At 39.7% G+C, this 15039-nt stretch overlaps 4 protein-coding genes across 4 annotated transcripts in view; 2 read left to right on the top strand and 2 right to left on the bottom strand.

Annotated features, from left to right (window-relative positions):
- The window catches only part of C922_01479 (hypothetical protein), a gene marked incomplete at both ends in the record, with an annotated part of 10744 nt that extends 8797 nt beyond the window's left edge, over nt 1-1947 (bottom strand). Inside the window, one exon of the mRNA XM_008817082.1 lies at nt 1394-1947. Coding sequence (XP_008815304.1) covers nt 1394-1947 — 554 coding nt within the window. The remainder of the gene's footprint in view (nt 1-1393) is intronic.
- Nucleotides 1948-3664: 1717 nt separating this feature from the next.
- On the top strand, nt 3665-4270 carry C922_01480 (prefoldin subunit 4; the record flags this gene model as incomplete). Its single annotated transcript, XM_008817083.1, has 2 exons — nt 3665-3875; nt 4092-4270. 2 exons carry the CDS (start codon nt 3665-3667, stop codon nt 4268-4270), a joined length of 390 nt encoding a protein of 129 aa, XP_008815305.1.
- Nucleotides 4271-7447: 3177 nt separating this feature from the next.
- On the top strand, nt 7448-12287 carry C922_01481 (hypothetical protein; the record flags this gene model as incomplete). Its single annotated transcript, XM_008817084.1, has 2 exons — nt 7448-12007; nt 12192-12287. 2 exons carry the CDS (start codon nt 7448-7450, stop codon nt 12285-12287), a joined length of 4656 nt encoding a protein of 1551 aa, XP_008815306.1.
- Nucleotides 12288-13231: 944 nt separating this feature from the next.
- C922_01482 (hypothetical protein) lies at nt 13232-14095 on the bottom strand (the record flags this gene model as incomplete). Its single annotated transcript, XM_008817085.1, has 2 exons — nt 13232-13630; nt 13928-14095. 2 exons carry the CDS (start codon nt 14093-14095, stop codon nt 13232-13234), a joined length of 567 nt encoding a protein of 188 aa, XP_008815307.1.
- Nucleotides 14096-15039: the final 944 nt, after the last annotated feature.

Here is a 15039-nt window from a genome sequence, read left to right on the forward strand (position 1 = left end):
ATAATTAGGATAACGGTTAAACACTCCAATGTTGGCACAAACCACGAACACACGCTTAAACAAGCTGTACACAGATTTACAACTAGACGATACCGTAACACTCAGAAGTCTTGTTTTCTTGCCTCCACTTAGCTTACTGACAAGCAGACCTATTTCTGTATCCCCCCTTATAAGCAGTAGGCTCATTAATAAGGCGAATTTTACACCCATGATGAGAAGGTTACCCATTCTTTTTAAAAATAAGATTGAATGTATGCATGAAGGCATGCATGCTTGTAGGTAAGTATTAATGCATGCCTACAATTAGACAAACCATTTTACCAACCCGTAGTGAAGCATTTAAAAGTTTCACCCTTTTTTTTGTCCCCTAATTCTACCTGCACACAGCGAGGTTTCCTCTCCGGGGAAAGAATAAAATAAGAACAGACCGATCGACAAACATGCGCATGAGTAATGTGCGCTTGATTATTGTATGTCCCTACCAATTAGAATATTTCCTGCTATTCACCTGCGCCATGTTCCTTGTCCGTCTCATTCGTTGCAACTTTATTGGGGATCGTGATATGTATTTAACAAATAAAAGAAAAAAAAATTGTTCTATTTTGTACGTAACATTTTTGTAAACGGAAAAAAAAAGGTCCAGCAAGGAAACAGCACGTAATATACCTATTGTGCAGTCTTACACTCATGCTGTGTATTAAAATAGGGGTGCACTGGGAGAAATGAAAAGAAACAATCATATAATGGGACACGAAGGGGGCAGTCAAAACGATGACACCGCTTCCTCCCTAATTAAACGCGCAGTGTTGGCATGTTCAAACGCACTCCAGGCGCGCGAGCATGTACACAGAGTTAACTTTCCTTTGCTCACAGAAATGTGCATGCGTTTGGTAAGACTCGATGACAGATGAAATTCACCAAAGCAACAAAAAAAAAAAAAAGAGAGACAGAAAGAGACGACGAAAAAGAAAAGAATGCAATATGATGTGGTGCAACACATTGCCAAGTAGGATAAATAGACACGCAGATCAAAATGGAAACTACCTTAGGAAGAAATTACGTGAAAAAACCAACCATAAATGCGTGCACATGTGCAAGAAAGACATGCACAGATATATACACAAGAATGTAAAATAGGTTACCCCCAATGTGAGTCGTCCGTATTGCCCTTTTACTACATGTTAGATAAGTTAAAAATGGTGCTATTCCCTTTAGTAACTGTGATTTGACAGGGAGGTTTTCTCCTCCATCGGTTTGTACTCATCAGCGCTGTTGCGTTCCATCGTGCCACACAATAATGTACGTACGCATGTATCTATGTACATATCTACGTATTCACACATGTCTGTTGAGTTTCTTCTCACCAACCTCTTCCCCCCTTTGAGTTGGTCACTTGTCCGGGTAATACAACGGATAATTGGAAGACAAATTGTCAAAATACTCTCCAGGCAATTTGTACGAAATTTTGGCACCCTCATAAGATCTGGACAAACCAACTATGGGCATATATTTGTAACAGACTTGTAAATTAATCTTATTATTTCTTAATCCATTATTATAATCTTTAAGGGAATATTTGGTGAGCAAATTTTTGTAGGTTTTTTTGGCCATTTTTTTATCGGTTATTATATAATCCTGTATGATAACCTCGTTTCTTAGCTTTTGTGGCGTTTCATACGTCACTAGAACATACAGAAACAGCTGCTTCAAGTTCCAATTAAATGCTTTGCTCATGTCATATGATACGTCTAGCGACAAAACTGCTTCGTCCCCTTTTATGTGCCGGTTATACACCAGCCTCTTCACACTTTTTACTTTTATATTCGTCGACATTTCATTCTCGTCGAATAAATAAAAGGAAGTTCCATAGTTGAAAAGACATAGAGTCAAAAAGCACAAGGCCATGGAATAAGAAATGACGTTTAGCCTATTCAACACGCTGTCCATCGTTTCTGCTTCTTATAAGGTATGCGGAGGGGGAAGTAAAGGGACGGAGGGATGGCTACTTCTTTTCTTCTGCTTCTCCTGTGTGTCCTCGTTGAGCATTATGGACCTTGCGCCTTGCACAGGCATGTGTCTTCCCTTTTGTGCTTACCTACAGTGTGTGGTATACGATTATATCACCACTCCTCGGTTCAGTTTCCTTCACGGGTTGTATTTCCGATCTGGTAAACTTCTTCACAAGTAGTGCGATCACAATAGCGAGATTAGCCTTGTAAATAAAGAGCTTTCACAAAGGCTTGTACACATTGATATATTCTACACGGGGGGTGCTTACTCCAAAGGAGAAATGGGTGATGGGAATGCATAATAGTAATAAAAAAAAATAAAAAAAAGAGAAAAAATCAGTCAACAATGGGAAGTCACAGAAATGTGAACCAATTTTTTTTCATAATGCTAAACAGAAAAGCAACTCATTTGTTTTAACTTCGATTCTGGTATGACTCCTCGCGGGAAGCCAATAGTTATTTTAAAAGGCCACTGTGCGGTAAGCGCATAGAATTGCATATGCATATAAGTTTAGGTTTACCTCTTCATTTAAGCAGCTGTACATATGGGTACCATTTTGCGTACGTACAAAAAGGAGGGGCAATCCAGAGAGGCCAAATGCAAGAGAATGACTTTACTGGCAGTATACTGTAAGCCATATGTGCGCACTTGCCAATCGTCACCTCATAGGTAGCACATATAATAGCTATCAACTTGTGTAGCAAAATAAATGAGCATAGCTTCGTATGTAAAAAAGATGGGTCAGAGGCAGTGGGGGTGAACTGACGAGCTACTGCTCCATCGATGAAAACGCGTTTGCGAAGAATCCCCGGATGCGGCAAATGGCACGCCACGCATTGGCGCTATGCTTTGCCGCCTCTCATTGGCGCCGCACAGTGTCGATTTTCTTCCCCGCCATCCACTGCTGCCGTACATTTCCGCCTCTTCTTTTTTTTCCCTCGTGATTGCCCAAATTTACCGGAAGGCAGAATGCAGAGGTTACGCGCCTCTTCTTCGCTTTCAATTCCCTAACCCTTTAGCAACTTCTCGCCCTGAGAAATTTCTACATACATATGTGCATACGTTAAAGGGATCGCAAACGTATGTACATAAGCGCTTTTAAATTTGGCACATTCCAGGTGATACCTTCAAAGAGGACAAAGAAAGGAGCAGCCTCATGGATACACATAGCCATACATACCATACACGCATATATATTGCGCAGCTGCGGAATGGCATTTCTGAAAAATAAAATAACAAATCGGAAGATCCTTTTTTTGCCCCTCTCATGAGGTACATTTTTCTATACGCCCTTTTTTTTATCTTCGTATTAGCTCTCCCTGGAAAGCTTGCAAACGTCCGATATCTGCCAACACTTCCTAAACTGCGAACACTTCCTTACCCCCCGAGCCGCATTCAGAACAACTGCATTTCTTAAAGGAAGGAACGCGCCACGTTTTGAGAAAATACAAATGACAGGGGCAGCACAAAAGTGTAAATAAACCAGGGGTCAATTTTTTTCCTTTTTAATTCTCCCCCCCCCTAATTGTGGAGCATTAAAATATTCACACAGTTATGCACACATTTTTTTTCTACCTGGACAGAAAAAATTGCCTCTCAAGTATTGACACCCCCTTGAGCAATTTCCCCATTCGCTTCTCCTCTCTGCATCCAAATGGCGAATATTAAAGATGCGAAGTATGACCTGGGGTTAGACATGACTATAGAGGACCAGAAAAAAATAGGAAAGTTTACCAATCTACATTTCAAACAATCGGTTTACGAACAAAAGATAAAATTAATGAATGAAAATATTTCTAATATTGACGCCTCAATAGACGAAGTTTCTTTGGTTTTTAATCCGCAAGACGTTATGTTGGGCATAGGTACGTGGCCCCCGCCAAGGGCACTGCATACCTATGTGTGCAAGCATGCGTACGTTGGGGGGATATCGCATTCGCGCACGGATAATAATTCGCGTCGCTGGCTCCACGCCATGCCGCTACTGCCTGGTTCATCATCATGATCAGGAGAAGCAGCTGTAATTTTTCTTTAACGAATTTACCCATTTGTCCCCCTTCACCCTCTGCACGCTTCACTAGGCGACTGCTTTTTCAGCGTCGACACTCAGTACATGGAGAAAAATCTAGAGCAGGTAAAAGCCGAGGAGAAGAAAAATTTGAGGAAGTTGGAATCTGAATATAAAAATATTCTAAGTGAGAAGGAACAATTGAAAACGGAGTTGTATGCAAAATTTGGAAACAGGATTGACCTCAACTGAGAAGTGTGTTTTCTGCCCAAATGAAAATGCGTGCACAATGGTAGTCACGTGTATGTGTCACCCTAGTCGATTTATTTTTGCTGAATTTTTTTTACAAGCAAAAAACGATTGTATGGAGTAAATAGAACACCCGTAGGACAACATAATTTCCTTTTTTCATCTTTTGTGTAAATAAGAATTGACGAAAAGAGCAGTGTTGTGGCGTTGGTGGGTATGCAGATTTTATTTCGGAAGCAGACCATACCCATATATAGATGCACGCACACATGCCTCTCTGTATTGCACAAGCGTGTAAATCGGTAAAAGTGAATGCCCCTACCTTCCGACAATTAGGGACCCTTTTTTTTTATGACCTGGTTGGTAATACTACCAGTGTTACCACGCATGTGAGCATAAGCGTGGGTAGCGGAGAACTTTGCTATTTTTTTCGTTCCTTTTGCAAAATAAAAATAGTTTGATTTTTGCCCTCGTTAAGATGTCACGCATTTGATGCCATTTTTTTTTTCTTTTTTTTTTTTCCATTTCGTCCATTTCGCACAAATTGATCCTCCCCCGTGGAAAAAAAAACGAACACCCCAGAATTGCGCAGTTATAATCGTGCACCCAGTTAGGAATTTAGCAGCATGTTACGTGGATGCCTTGGTAGAGGGGTTCCCTACACATACAAACAGGAATAGTCTGTTTTATCCAATGGTACAATCACATGTGCAGCCATTTCCCGTGTTCAGCCTCCCCTGCGAAAAGAATCCTCTCCTTCTTAACTAGATGAACAATGAGTTTATCATACTTTTTTTCTTTTTTCCACGCAATGGCCAGAAAAACAACCTTGTGGGGAGCACATAAAAGATAAAGCCAGTTGGCTTTGAATACGCTCATATGTAGTACGTATATATGTGGACGTGTGCTGTATGTATACTTATTTACACACATCCTACATGTATTCTTTTCCTTTTCTCCCTTTTTTGTCTCCGCGTCGGTGAAGCGACGATGGGGGGGGGGGATGGGAAAACTGTACATACGATCAGAAAAAAAAAAAAGCATAACGGCAAATCAAATCGGTAAAGCACAAAGGCAAAACAAAACTGCAAGCAGATTCACAAATATAGGCTTATCGCCAGGTGGTGGTATTTTGCAATTTTTTAATTTCCTATAAGAAATTTTACTCATTAGAAAGTTGGCTTGTCCTCTTAGAAGTCAACCACCCCAGGGGGGCTAACAGGTACACTACATAGACAAGCACCTTTTAGCGTACCTATATAAACTTACCTATACATATATGTGCCGGGGTACGTATATGCATTGACTCAAAAGATATAAAATAAGTTCATAAATTTGTACAAAGCGAGAAGTACGTGCCCCTGTACTCCAAACGCGTACACTTCTATATATAATAGTTATATGTACTTGTGCGAAAAAGGGTAGAATTTCTTTTTTTTTTTTTAAACCTAGAATGAACCAAGTTCATCTACAACTAAAATGATGTATTCACTCGTTAGGAACAGAATAAAAAATTAAAAAAAGCGTACAAAGAATAAATTAAAAAAGGAGGCAGTAACGGGTTGGTAATAATAACTATATACTTTTATGACGTGCACAAAATGGTAAATAATGGGTACGCTGAAGAGGCGTCACAATATATTATTATACCTAGTTGGTGAACGAACAATTATTTTTTAAAGATATGCTAATATTGATTTAATTGACCTTAGATGAAAAAAAAAAAAAGAAAAAAATTTCATTGAAATGAATTGAATGAACGAATCGTGGTACACCCCTATCATAAGATCAGTAGAAACAATTGCCATAAAAGAAAACAAAGTGAAAAAACGCAAAAGGAACGCAAAAGAAGGCCAAAGAAAGCGAATGCAAATGAATTGGAATTGCCAATGCGAAAAAGTTTTTTCACTTTTGCATTTTTTGTTTATCCGTATGCGTACATAAAACAAAACAAAATCTTACAAATCATGCAGTCAATTTTTTCCTTTTTTTTGAAAAAAGAATTATTTTAGTAAAGTTCTTTCTTCCAAAAATGTAATTTCTACCAGGGCGACGTGAAATTTTTAGTTATACTTGACGCAGCATAGAAGTACATATTTTACCCCGGCAACGCTGCACTGTTAGTACATCACCATGGTACATGTAATTCGCGTAGTTACATAATTCGTGTAGCCACGAACACCCTCCTCTTCACCAAACCTGCTTCTTCACCACATCCTCCTCTTCACCAAGCCTGCTTCTTCACCACACCCGCCTCTTCACCACACCCGCCTCTTCACCACACCCGAGCATATTTCCATAAATGGTACCGCGCGCACAGTGTCAATTATCAACCTACTATGTGTACATCACCATATATGTAATATACAACAAAAGCTGGAGAGGCGATGAAACTGAAGGAAGTTCCTCTTCGCCCAGTTTTTTATGATTAGAGTGTAGCGAGGTGTGTGTATATGTGTACGTGTTTGCATGGATCAGTGTTCAGGTTTGTACATATCTGTACGGGCATGCACGTATCTGTACTGGGTGTTGATATCACCGCCTTGTGAATGCTTAAATGGCCATCTGCCCAATATGCGTAACAATTAGAACCATTTTTAAACCCCCAATTTTAAAAATTTGACATTTTCTTTTTTTGTGTACTTTTCGAATTTCTAATTATCGCGAGTTTATTTTACAAAGACTAATTCGATTATCCTTTCATGGTACATCGCATTTTATCTCACCTCATCTTGCCAAATTTCACCTTGTTTTATCTCATTTTATTGCATTTCGTTTTTTTTTTCCTCTTTCCATCGTTCTTCGTTTTTCACGAATAATTCAAATAAATCCTTCCCTCGTCTTTCCTGTAAGACGCTGCGGCGACTGCCCAACCTCCGAACACAACTGTAAACGTGCCTACATCCCCACCACTACACACATGCACACCTGTCAGGGTTAAGGAGATCGACGAAGGAATCGCACCTGATTATTTACACTCGTGTGTGTATGCCTAAATTGTTACACCTCCTTCCTCCTTTGCTTACCTGTCCCCTCTGAGTGCTTCCCCCGTACCTTATAGAACATTTCCACGCTGACGGCGCAACCGAAACTATTCTACCCACTTGGAAAAAAAAAAAAAAAAAAAAAAAAAAAAAAAAAAAAAAAAAAAAAAAACTCACGAAACGCCCCTTTTAAATAATGATTAAAGACAACAAGCTAACCATTGAAAACATTAATTACGAGTTAATAAATCAAGTGAATGTAGAAAATGAAGCAAATAAAATTTACGAAATAAAGAAATATGCAGACAAAACTGAGAGCTACTTAAACTCGGATGTAGCATTTGAAAAACCAGCCTATGGGATAAAAAATTTTATGAACAACAGCCATTCGGTTGATTCCTTGGAGAAGGGTGAAATGAGACCAAAGAATGTTCCCTTACAGAAACAAAGTGTTAATTATTTAAATAAAGCTAATGAAGAGACCTTTGACGAAATAAATCAGCGGGGCTCTAGGAGTAGTGGCGCCAGCTTCCATGCAGATATAAACGATGACATTGTGACGTATGTCAATAAAACAAGAAAGGACATGGATTCCAGTAAGGATTATAAGATTGGCACGTGTAACAATTTATCCGGTGTGCACATCCTAAATGATGCGCACATACACGAAAGGGAAGGCGTCTGTGGCGAGGCCCCCTCCAGCAAAGTCAAGTTAGCCACCCTAAACATCAATTCGGGTGCCGACAGTGCTCAGAATGCTGCTTCCAGTATAATCCAGAAGTGCAACCGCGAAGGAAGTCTCGATGGGCGTAACGACGGGAATCGCTCTATCAGCTCCGACCGATCGAATAGGCACTCTGTCGAAAGTATAAACAATCTAATCGACCCTATTGCGGGTAAAAGGATCATCACACCTGGAGGAGCTAAATCATCAAGTATCCATGCCCACAATGAGAACACGCCCCCCGCCATGACTGAACAGATATTTCAACAAAGAAAAAGTGAAAACCCCATGCTGAACATCACCAATACTCATAAGAACGTTAACGTCGACCCTACGCGTACCAAAGAAGAGGCACCAAAGGGAAACCAAGACGTAACTCCAAAAGGGAACAAATTAGAGATTTTTAAAAATTATTCACACTACGAAATTATGAATGTTTTGTGCAGTAACTGGAATAGGGAAATATCTTCAGAGTCTTCTCCATACCCGGGTGGTGTACCCCAAAGTGAGGAAAAAATGAACGATGAGAAAAATCCAAATGAAGAGAACGACTCAGCTAAGGTAAAGGTATCAACGGATGATGATCTGTGCCATCCCTCAATTTACCATTTCCAAATAGCTACCCATTCAGAAAATCCCAACAGCTCAACCAAAAGAAGGGAAGAAATTCTACAGCTACTTCTGCACAACATAGAAACAAAAAACATAGATGACATAGCTAAAAATTTATCATTTTTGAAAAGAATGCAACAATATTTTTATCAGAAATATATTAATATAAAATTCCCAAATGACTCCAATGACTACCACTATTATATACACCTGGATTGGTTTAACAAATTGAAGGCCTTTATCTTCACTCCAAATGGGAAATTCCCAGGCTGCATCACAAACTATAAATTATATAACGACGAGAAGTCAGCCAAGGAGTCAGCCAGCGAGTCGATCAGTCCCTATATGCTGAACAAAAAAGACATGAAAAGTAATTTGAAGGAAGGGAAAGATTATATATGCACCAATCAGTACATGTGGCGATTTTTACACTTCCTATTCAGAGGCGGGCCCTGTATTAAACGAAATAGCAACAATATATATGACCATTATGTGCCCATTTCAAATTCTGATCTTATGAATAAAAATATTATCTATTTGATGGAGCCGAAATACGTGGATAATTTATTTTCCACTTTCAACTATTCGAACGAGGAGCTGTGGAGCGGGACTACCCATTCGAGAAACAGTTTAGAGGAAGCGCATAAGTCGCTTGCGGGTGGAGTGTCACCAAGTGCTCTTTCCTCTCCGTGTTCCACGATCACTGCTCAGACCGCTTCCGCCAGCGAAGCGGCTAGAGAGCATCGCACCAAAAAGTGCGCACACAACTATTACGAGTTCTTGCACTTTTACGGGCTCAAGGAAAAGGAATATAACTCTTGCTTTTTTCTCGAGTATGATCAATCCCATCCCAGAAGTATGAACAAAATCATCGATTTGAAAAGTAAACATTCGTATGAAAGTTTGTACTCATTTTACTCAAATGACACCTTCAGCGACAGTGACATTGTACACAATGCCCATGGCGCCAGTAGAAAAAATGACCTCAGTGAATTATCCAAAAAGGAGACCCCTTCAGAGAAGGAAAAAAATGGTAGTAATTCCAGTGCGACTTCTGGTCCGAATCAGACGGAGGCCACATCTCTGGAAAACATCGACATGGGCCGCGGCGTGTTGTCGCCTACACACCTCTCAAGGAGCATGAGTGAAAACGTAAAGAACGACTCTCTGGGTAATAACGGCGGTAGTAGTAATGGAAACGGCTGTAGTAGCAACGGAAACGACGGCATTAGTAACGGAAACGGTGGCAGTAGTAATGGAAACGGTGGCACTAGTAACGGAAATGGCGGCAACAACAACGGCAACAGTAATAACAGTAATAATAACAGCAATAATAGTAATAATAACAAAAACAACAATAATAATAATAACAATAACACTGATAACAATAATAATAATCAAAAAAACGCGCAGGAGGACGACCCGCAGGAGGACCCAAAGAAGCGCCAAGAGGAAAACCAGGAAAATGCGAAGGAAGCGACCCCCAGCAGAGGTGTGAAGAAAGAGAAGCAGTCCGCCAACGCCACCTTCTCCTTCGGCCCCAAGGCGATCATCACCACTCCCAACATTTTAAGCGGCAACTCTACCTACAAAAAAAGCAACGCAAGTAAAGACAGCACTAATAAAAGTGGAAACCAAACTGATAATCGGCCTAACAGTTCTAGCAAAGTGCTTTTAAATCCGCCTCCAAAAAAGAACTCCTTAGATTACCATTCGTCAAACGGAAACGAAATTTACAAGTCCTGCGAAGAGTACAATGCTGACAATGGCGAGGAGGCATCCAGCAATGGCTACTTAACAACCACCGAGACGGAATCGAAGGGAACAACGGACAACAGCGTTAAAAGTGCAACCAGTTCACTGAAAGATAAAGATGAGCTAGAAAAGGATGACCACAAAATGAAGAAACAGGAGGATGCAGAAAAGGGAACCATTTGTAAAGATGAAAATAAACAGAGGATGGGCAACAGTTGTAGTGATACCAGTAATGGCAGTAGCAACAGCAGCGACAGGAACAGTGCCAGTGGTGCTATCCCAAAAAAGGCCTCCACGAAAAAGAAGGATGCCACTGCCCATGATAAAAGGGATAAAAGGAAAGAAGAATACGAAAAGAATTTTAATACAAACAAAAAGCCAATCGGTGCTGGTGGCAACAAGCTCCTAAACAGGTTAAATAGTACGTTAAACACCGCCAATTTAATGGTAAAAGCCCGTAGTAGCTATTCCAGCAGCAGCTATCGTGGAAGTAGCAGCGGGAGTAGCATCGAAAGTAGCAATGACAACAGCAGCAACGGTAGCAGCAATTTTAGCATTCGAAATTATGACGTTTCGAATCGGAGTATGTACAAGGATAACGAACGAATGGAGAATATGATGGTACCCAGTAACCCCAAGAGAGAAAGTGAATTCAACAATAACAGCATTAGCATCATAACCACGAAAGAACACCCAGCAGGACTTATTAACTACTCTGCGACGTGTTACATCAACGTAGTTCTGCAGTGTTTATCCATTAACCTCAAATTAATATATACCCTACAAAATTACGTAACTGTGAAATATAAAAGTATGAACTTTTCTAGTGAAGACACAGACAATATGAACTCATCATTTATAAACAAAAATTTCTTCACCAATACTATCCCATTTAACCTCTTTGGAAATAATAATAAAAAAAAAGATGAATGTCTCTTGCTAGCTTTATCACATAAATTATTTCAACTAAGTAAAATGCACAATAAGGGAAAATCTCTCAATGTTAGTAAGTTCCTAAATTTACTAAATGATAAATATCCGTACCTCTTTGAATATAATGAACAACAGGATTGCCATGAATTTCTTCTTCTCGTTTTTGATTTTATTCACAATATGATGAAGGTCGTTGACGAAACCGTTGACAAAGATAACAAAATTGATTACTGCTTGAAGAAAGAACAGTCCATTATCTCAGATTTATTTTTAGGTTTAATTGAAGAGAAAATTACGTGTTCTCAATGTAGCTATGTAAACTATGTGTACCAGCCTGTGTACAACTTAAGTGTTAATGTCTTCAAAAAAAATGCAGAAAATAATTTAAATGATAATTTGGTGGAATACTTTAAAAAAGAGGAAGTAAATTCTACATGCGAAAAATGTAAATGCAAAAAGATGTTTAAACATTCCTGTGTGTATAAGCAGCCGAATATTCTTATCGTTCATTTAATTCGTTTCCTGGAGGATGGGTCCAAAATCGACAACCCCATAAAATTCGACGTGAACGACTTTACCGTACAAAACGTTTTGAAGAAAAAGAATGGGCAGTACATTGAGAACCCGAAGAAGTACAGCTTATATGGCGTTATAGTTCATCGCGGGTTGAACTCCAACTACGGCCATTACATCTGCTACACCAAGAGGAGACATTCCAATGGCGCCACCGTGGTATGATTGCGGGGTCAAACGCATGCCAAGAAGTGTGCGTAGAGGCGCCGTCTACCTATGTCCGTAGACACATATGTACACACATATGTGCACATGTCCAATCATGCGTGCCCCCACGGAGCAATCGGCCAACCGAATTTTCCCCGTTTTTTCAACCCCCTCCCCCCCCCGCTTTTTTTTTCAGTGGTACAAGTTCGATGACAGCATAGTGACCGTCGTGGATGTTTCGGAAGTGGAGTCTGCCAAAGCCTATTGTCTGTTCTACGAAGCCGTTAATTAAATGGAGTGAAGGGATAACCCTTTCCTCCTTTAAAAAAATTTCGTCTCCCCAATGAGTGTTCCTCGGTTTTTATGCTATCTATATTGTTGTGTTTCTTTTTTTATAGTCCTATGGTTAGTCGGCTCCGTTGCTACGAAGCAGTGGAGCCACGCCTCAGCAGCGCAGTTCCACTGCCGGTTTAGCGTTTTAATGCCCCCCCAAAACACACCTCCCACCGCGTCGTTTTATTTAATTTTTTCCCCCTTTTTCGGTTTATAAAACGCACAGTTATTTTCCGTGCCCCCCCCACCTGTCTTATGCCGCCTTTTAAACCCCTTCATTTTTAATTGACATTTCAACGTATTTCACTCGAACCGCATGTTCAACTTTTTTTTTTATGACTTTATTTGAATCCTTTCCTTAATAACCATTTTCGATAACCCATCATGGGTTGTGTGTGTACAAAAAGAGGGTGGGGATTGTGCCAAAAATGAAGTACTGAAAAAGTGTTCTTCTAAAAATGGAAACTTTGTTGTAGACTTTAAAAAAAAAAATATATGAAAAAGAGGGACACGTCGCTGAGGAAAAAAAAAATGCACTAGCGCATTTTGATAAAAATATCGCAAAGCGAGACCACGCGGTGGAGCAGAGCACAATATTGTGGCTCTTTACTATCCCGCTGCAATGCCTAACTTGAAAAAATAAGGGGAAAGATAACTTGCTCTTTGGGCAAAAACCATTTTCATTAATATATGCACGTTAAAAAAATATGCACGCGCGAAAGAAATGCACAAAGTGGTACGCCTTCTTGTTTGGAATAACTTGGAAAAAATAACTTCACTGATATGAAGAAAAGGGGGGTGATTTGTAAAAATAAAAAAAAAGTTCACGATCTGCTTGAGAGGGGTGTGTATGGGCACATCACCCTTTTTCTCGTTTCTCCATTTTGATTAACCCCTGCCAGCTCAATAAATCAACTTCTCATTCACGTTCTCGTTGAAGCTCTCGTTAATGTTTCCCATGTTCATGTTTTCTTCATTCATGTCGTTTTCTTCATCCTCGTCGTCGCCTTTTTTCGCCTTCACATTCACCTTTATGAGGTCTCTAAATATTTTGGAGAACTTAAAATGCGGCATGTGGCTACTTTCTATATGAATGTCTTCCTTTGTCCGCATATTTTTAATGCATCTTTTTTTTCTAAAAATGTTGTAATACATTCCAAATTTGTGAATATAAATTTTTTCGTTATTTTCCAGGTGTTTGTATATGTTGTCAAATATTCCGTTCATAATTTTCTCCACTGTCTTTTTGCTTTCCTTCGTTTCCATGGAGACTTCCTCAATTATCTGCTTCTTCGTAATGGCCTGCAGAAGAGGGGGGGAGAGAGAGACAAAGGAAGAAATGTGCAACGGAAATAAAGAACAGGAGAACAAAAGAGTACATACTAAAAGGGGGGAAAAACATGCGTTAAAAAGGGGCACAACACGGTCGAGACAAATAAAACAGAAAAGGGTGTAGTAAAAGCTACTGCACATCGTAGAAAAAAACGGATTAACGGTACAGCAATTACACAGAAAGGCGACGAAATGGACTGGAGCGCCATCGCGCCGTGCCCACGAGTGACGCTGGAACCCCATAAGAGTGCTCCTTTTCATTTTAACCTGCGAAATGGGAACCTTGGAGGAGCTCTGGTATAGCGCATTCTTGTTGTACGTGTTATTGACCCCCAGTTTGTTGTTAATAATATTATTCTTGTGGACATTAATGAAGGCTCGGCGTGAATAAGCAAACTCAAAGGTGAAGAAGAGCAAACACCATATTATGTACATTTTTTCTGAACAGCCGTTTTGAAATCTTATACCTTACTGTGCTGACCAAGGGCGCACCTGGGCAGGCACATAGATACACACATATATGTGTATGTACGTACAAATATATACATATACAAGCACATATGTACATGCGTGTATACCACTGTGCTTATATACCTCTGTGCATATATACCCCCCTGTGTACGTTTATAATTCTATGCTTCGATATGAACGTACATATGCATAATGTTTCTTACGAACTCATTATAGTGGTAACTATTTGGGGGAAAAAAACATTCATGTGAAACTGCAGCGCACGTTCTCGTAAAGTTCTTTACTCTTCAATCTTGTTAATGAATACGTTTGGGGATGTGTTTACTCAAAAAGTATGGGCAGAACGGCACATTATTGTATATATGTAAAATGTACGGAAAAAATCCCTATTTATTCAGAAGGTACATACAAAAAGCGCACATCCAAAATGTACTTTTAAAAAAAAGGATTAAACTGCATAGGGGTTTGCAAATTCCTGGATCGACCGTGAGGACTTTTACAAGCTTAAGAAGCGTTAACAATAAAATCTTTTGCTTTATTCACGCTCTGTGTATTCTTATTTTCACAAGGGAAAAAATTGGAGAAGATAAAAAAAAATACCGATTTTACTTCTGACTTTAGTTTCGGTTCACTTGTTTCATATGCCTTCATTTTTTATATTTTTGTTCCTAGAAATGGCGAGCGTGTTTTTTGTATTCTCTTTTTTTCCCCGTTTTTGTGCCACAAATAGTTACACAACGAAAAGTGTTTCAAGTGGGGCACGTCAAAACGGGCCCTTTGCGCCCCGTTACGTATGAACGCAGCTTTGCTCAGTTTTACGGAGTTTTGTTTTTTCGTCCATGCATATATCCCTGCGTTTGCTACTTGGTGAAACTGCTGTAGTGGGGAAGAGGATTTTTCTTTATTAT

This window comes from Plasmodium inui, assembly GCF_000524495.1.
Source record: "Plasmodium inui San Antonio 1 unplaced genomic scaffold supercont1.5, whole genome shotgun sequence".
Lineage (NCBI taxonomy): Eukaryota > Apicomplexa > Aconoidasida > Haemosporida > Plasmodiidae > Plasmodium > Plasmodium inui.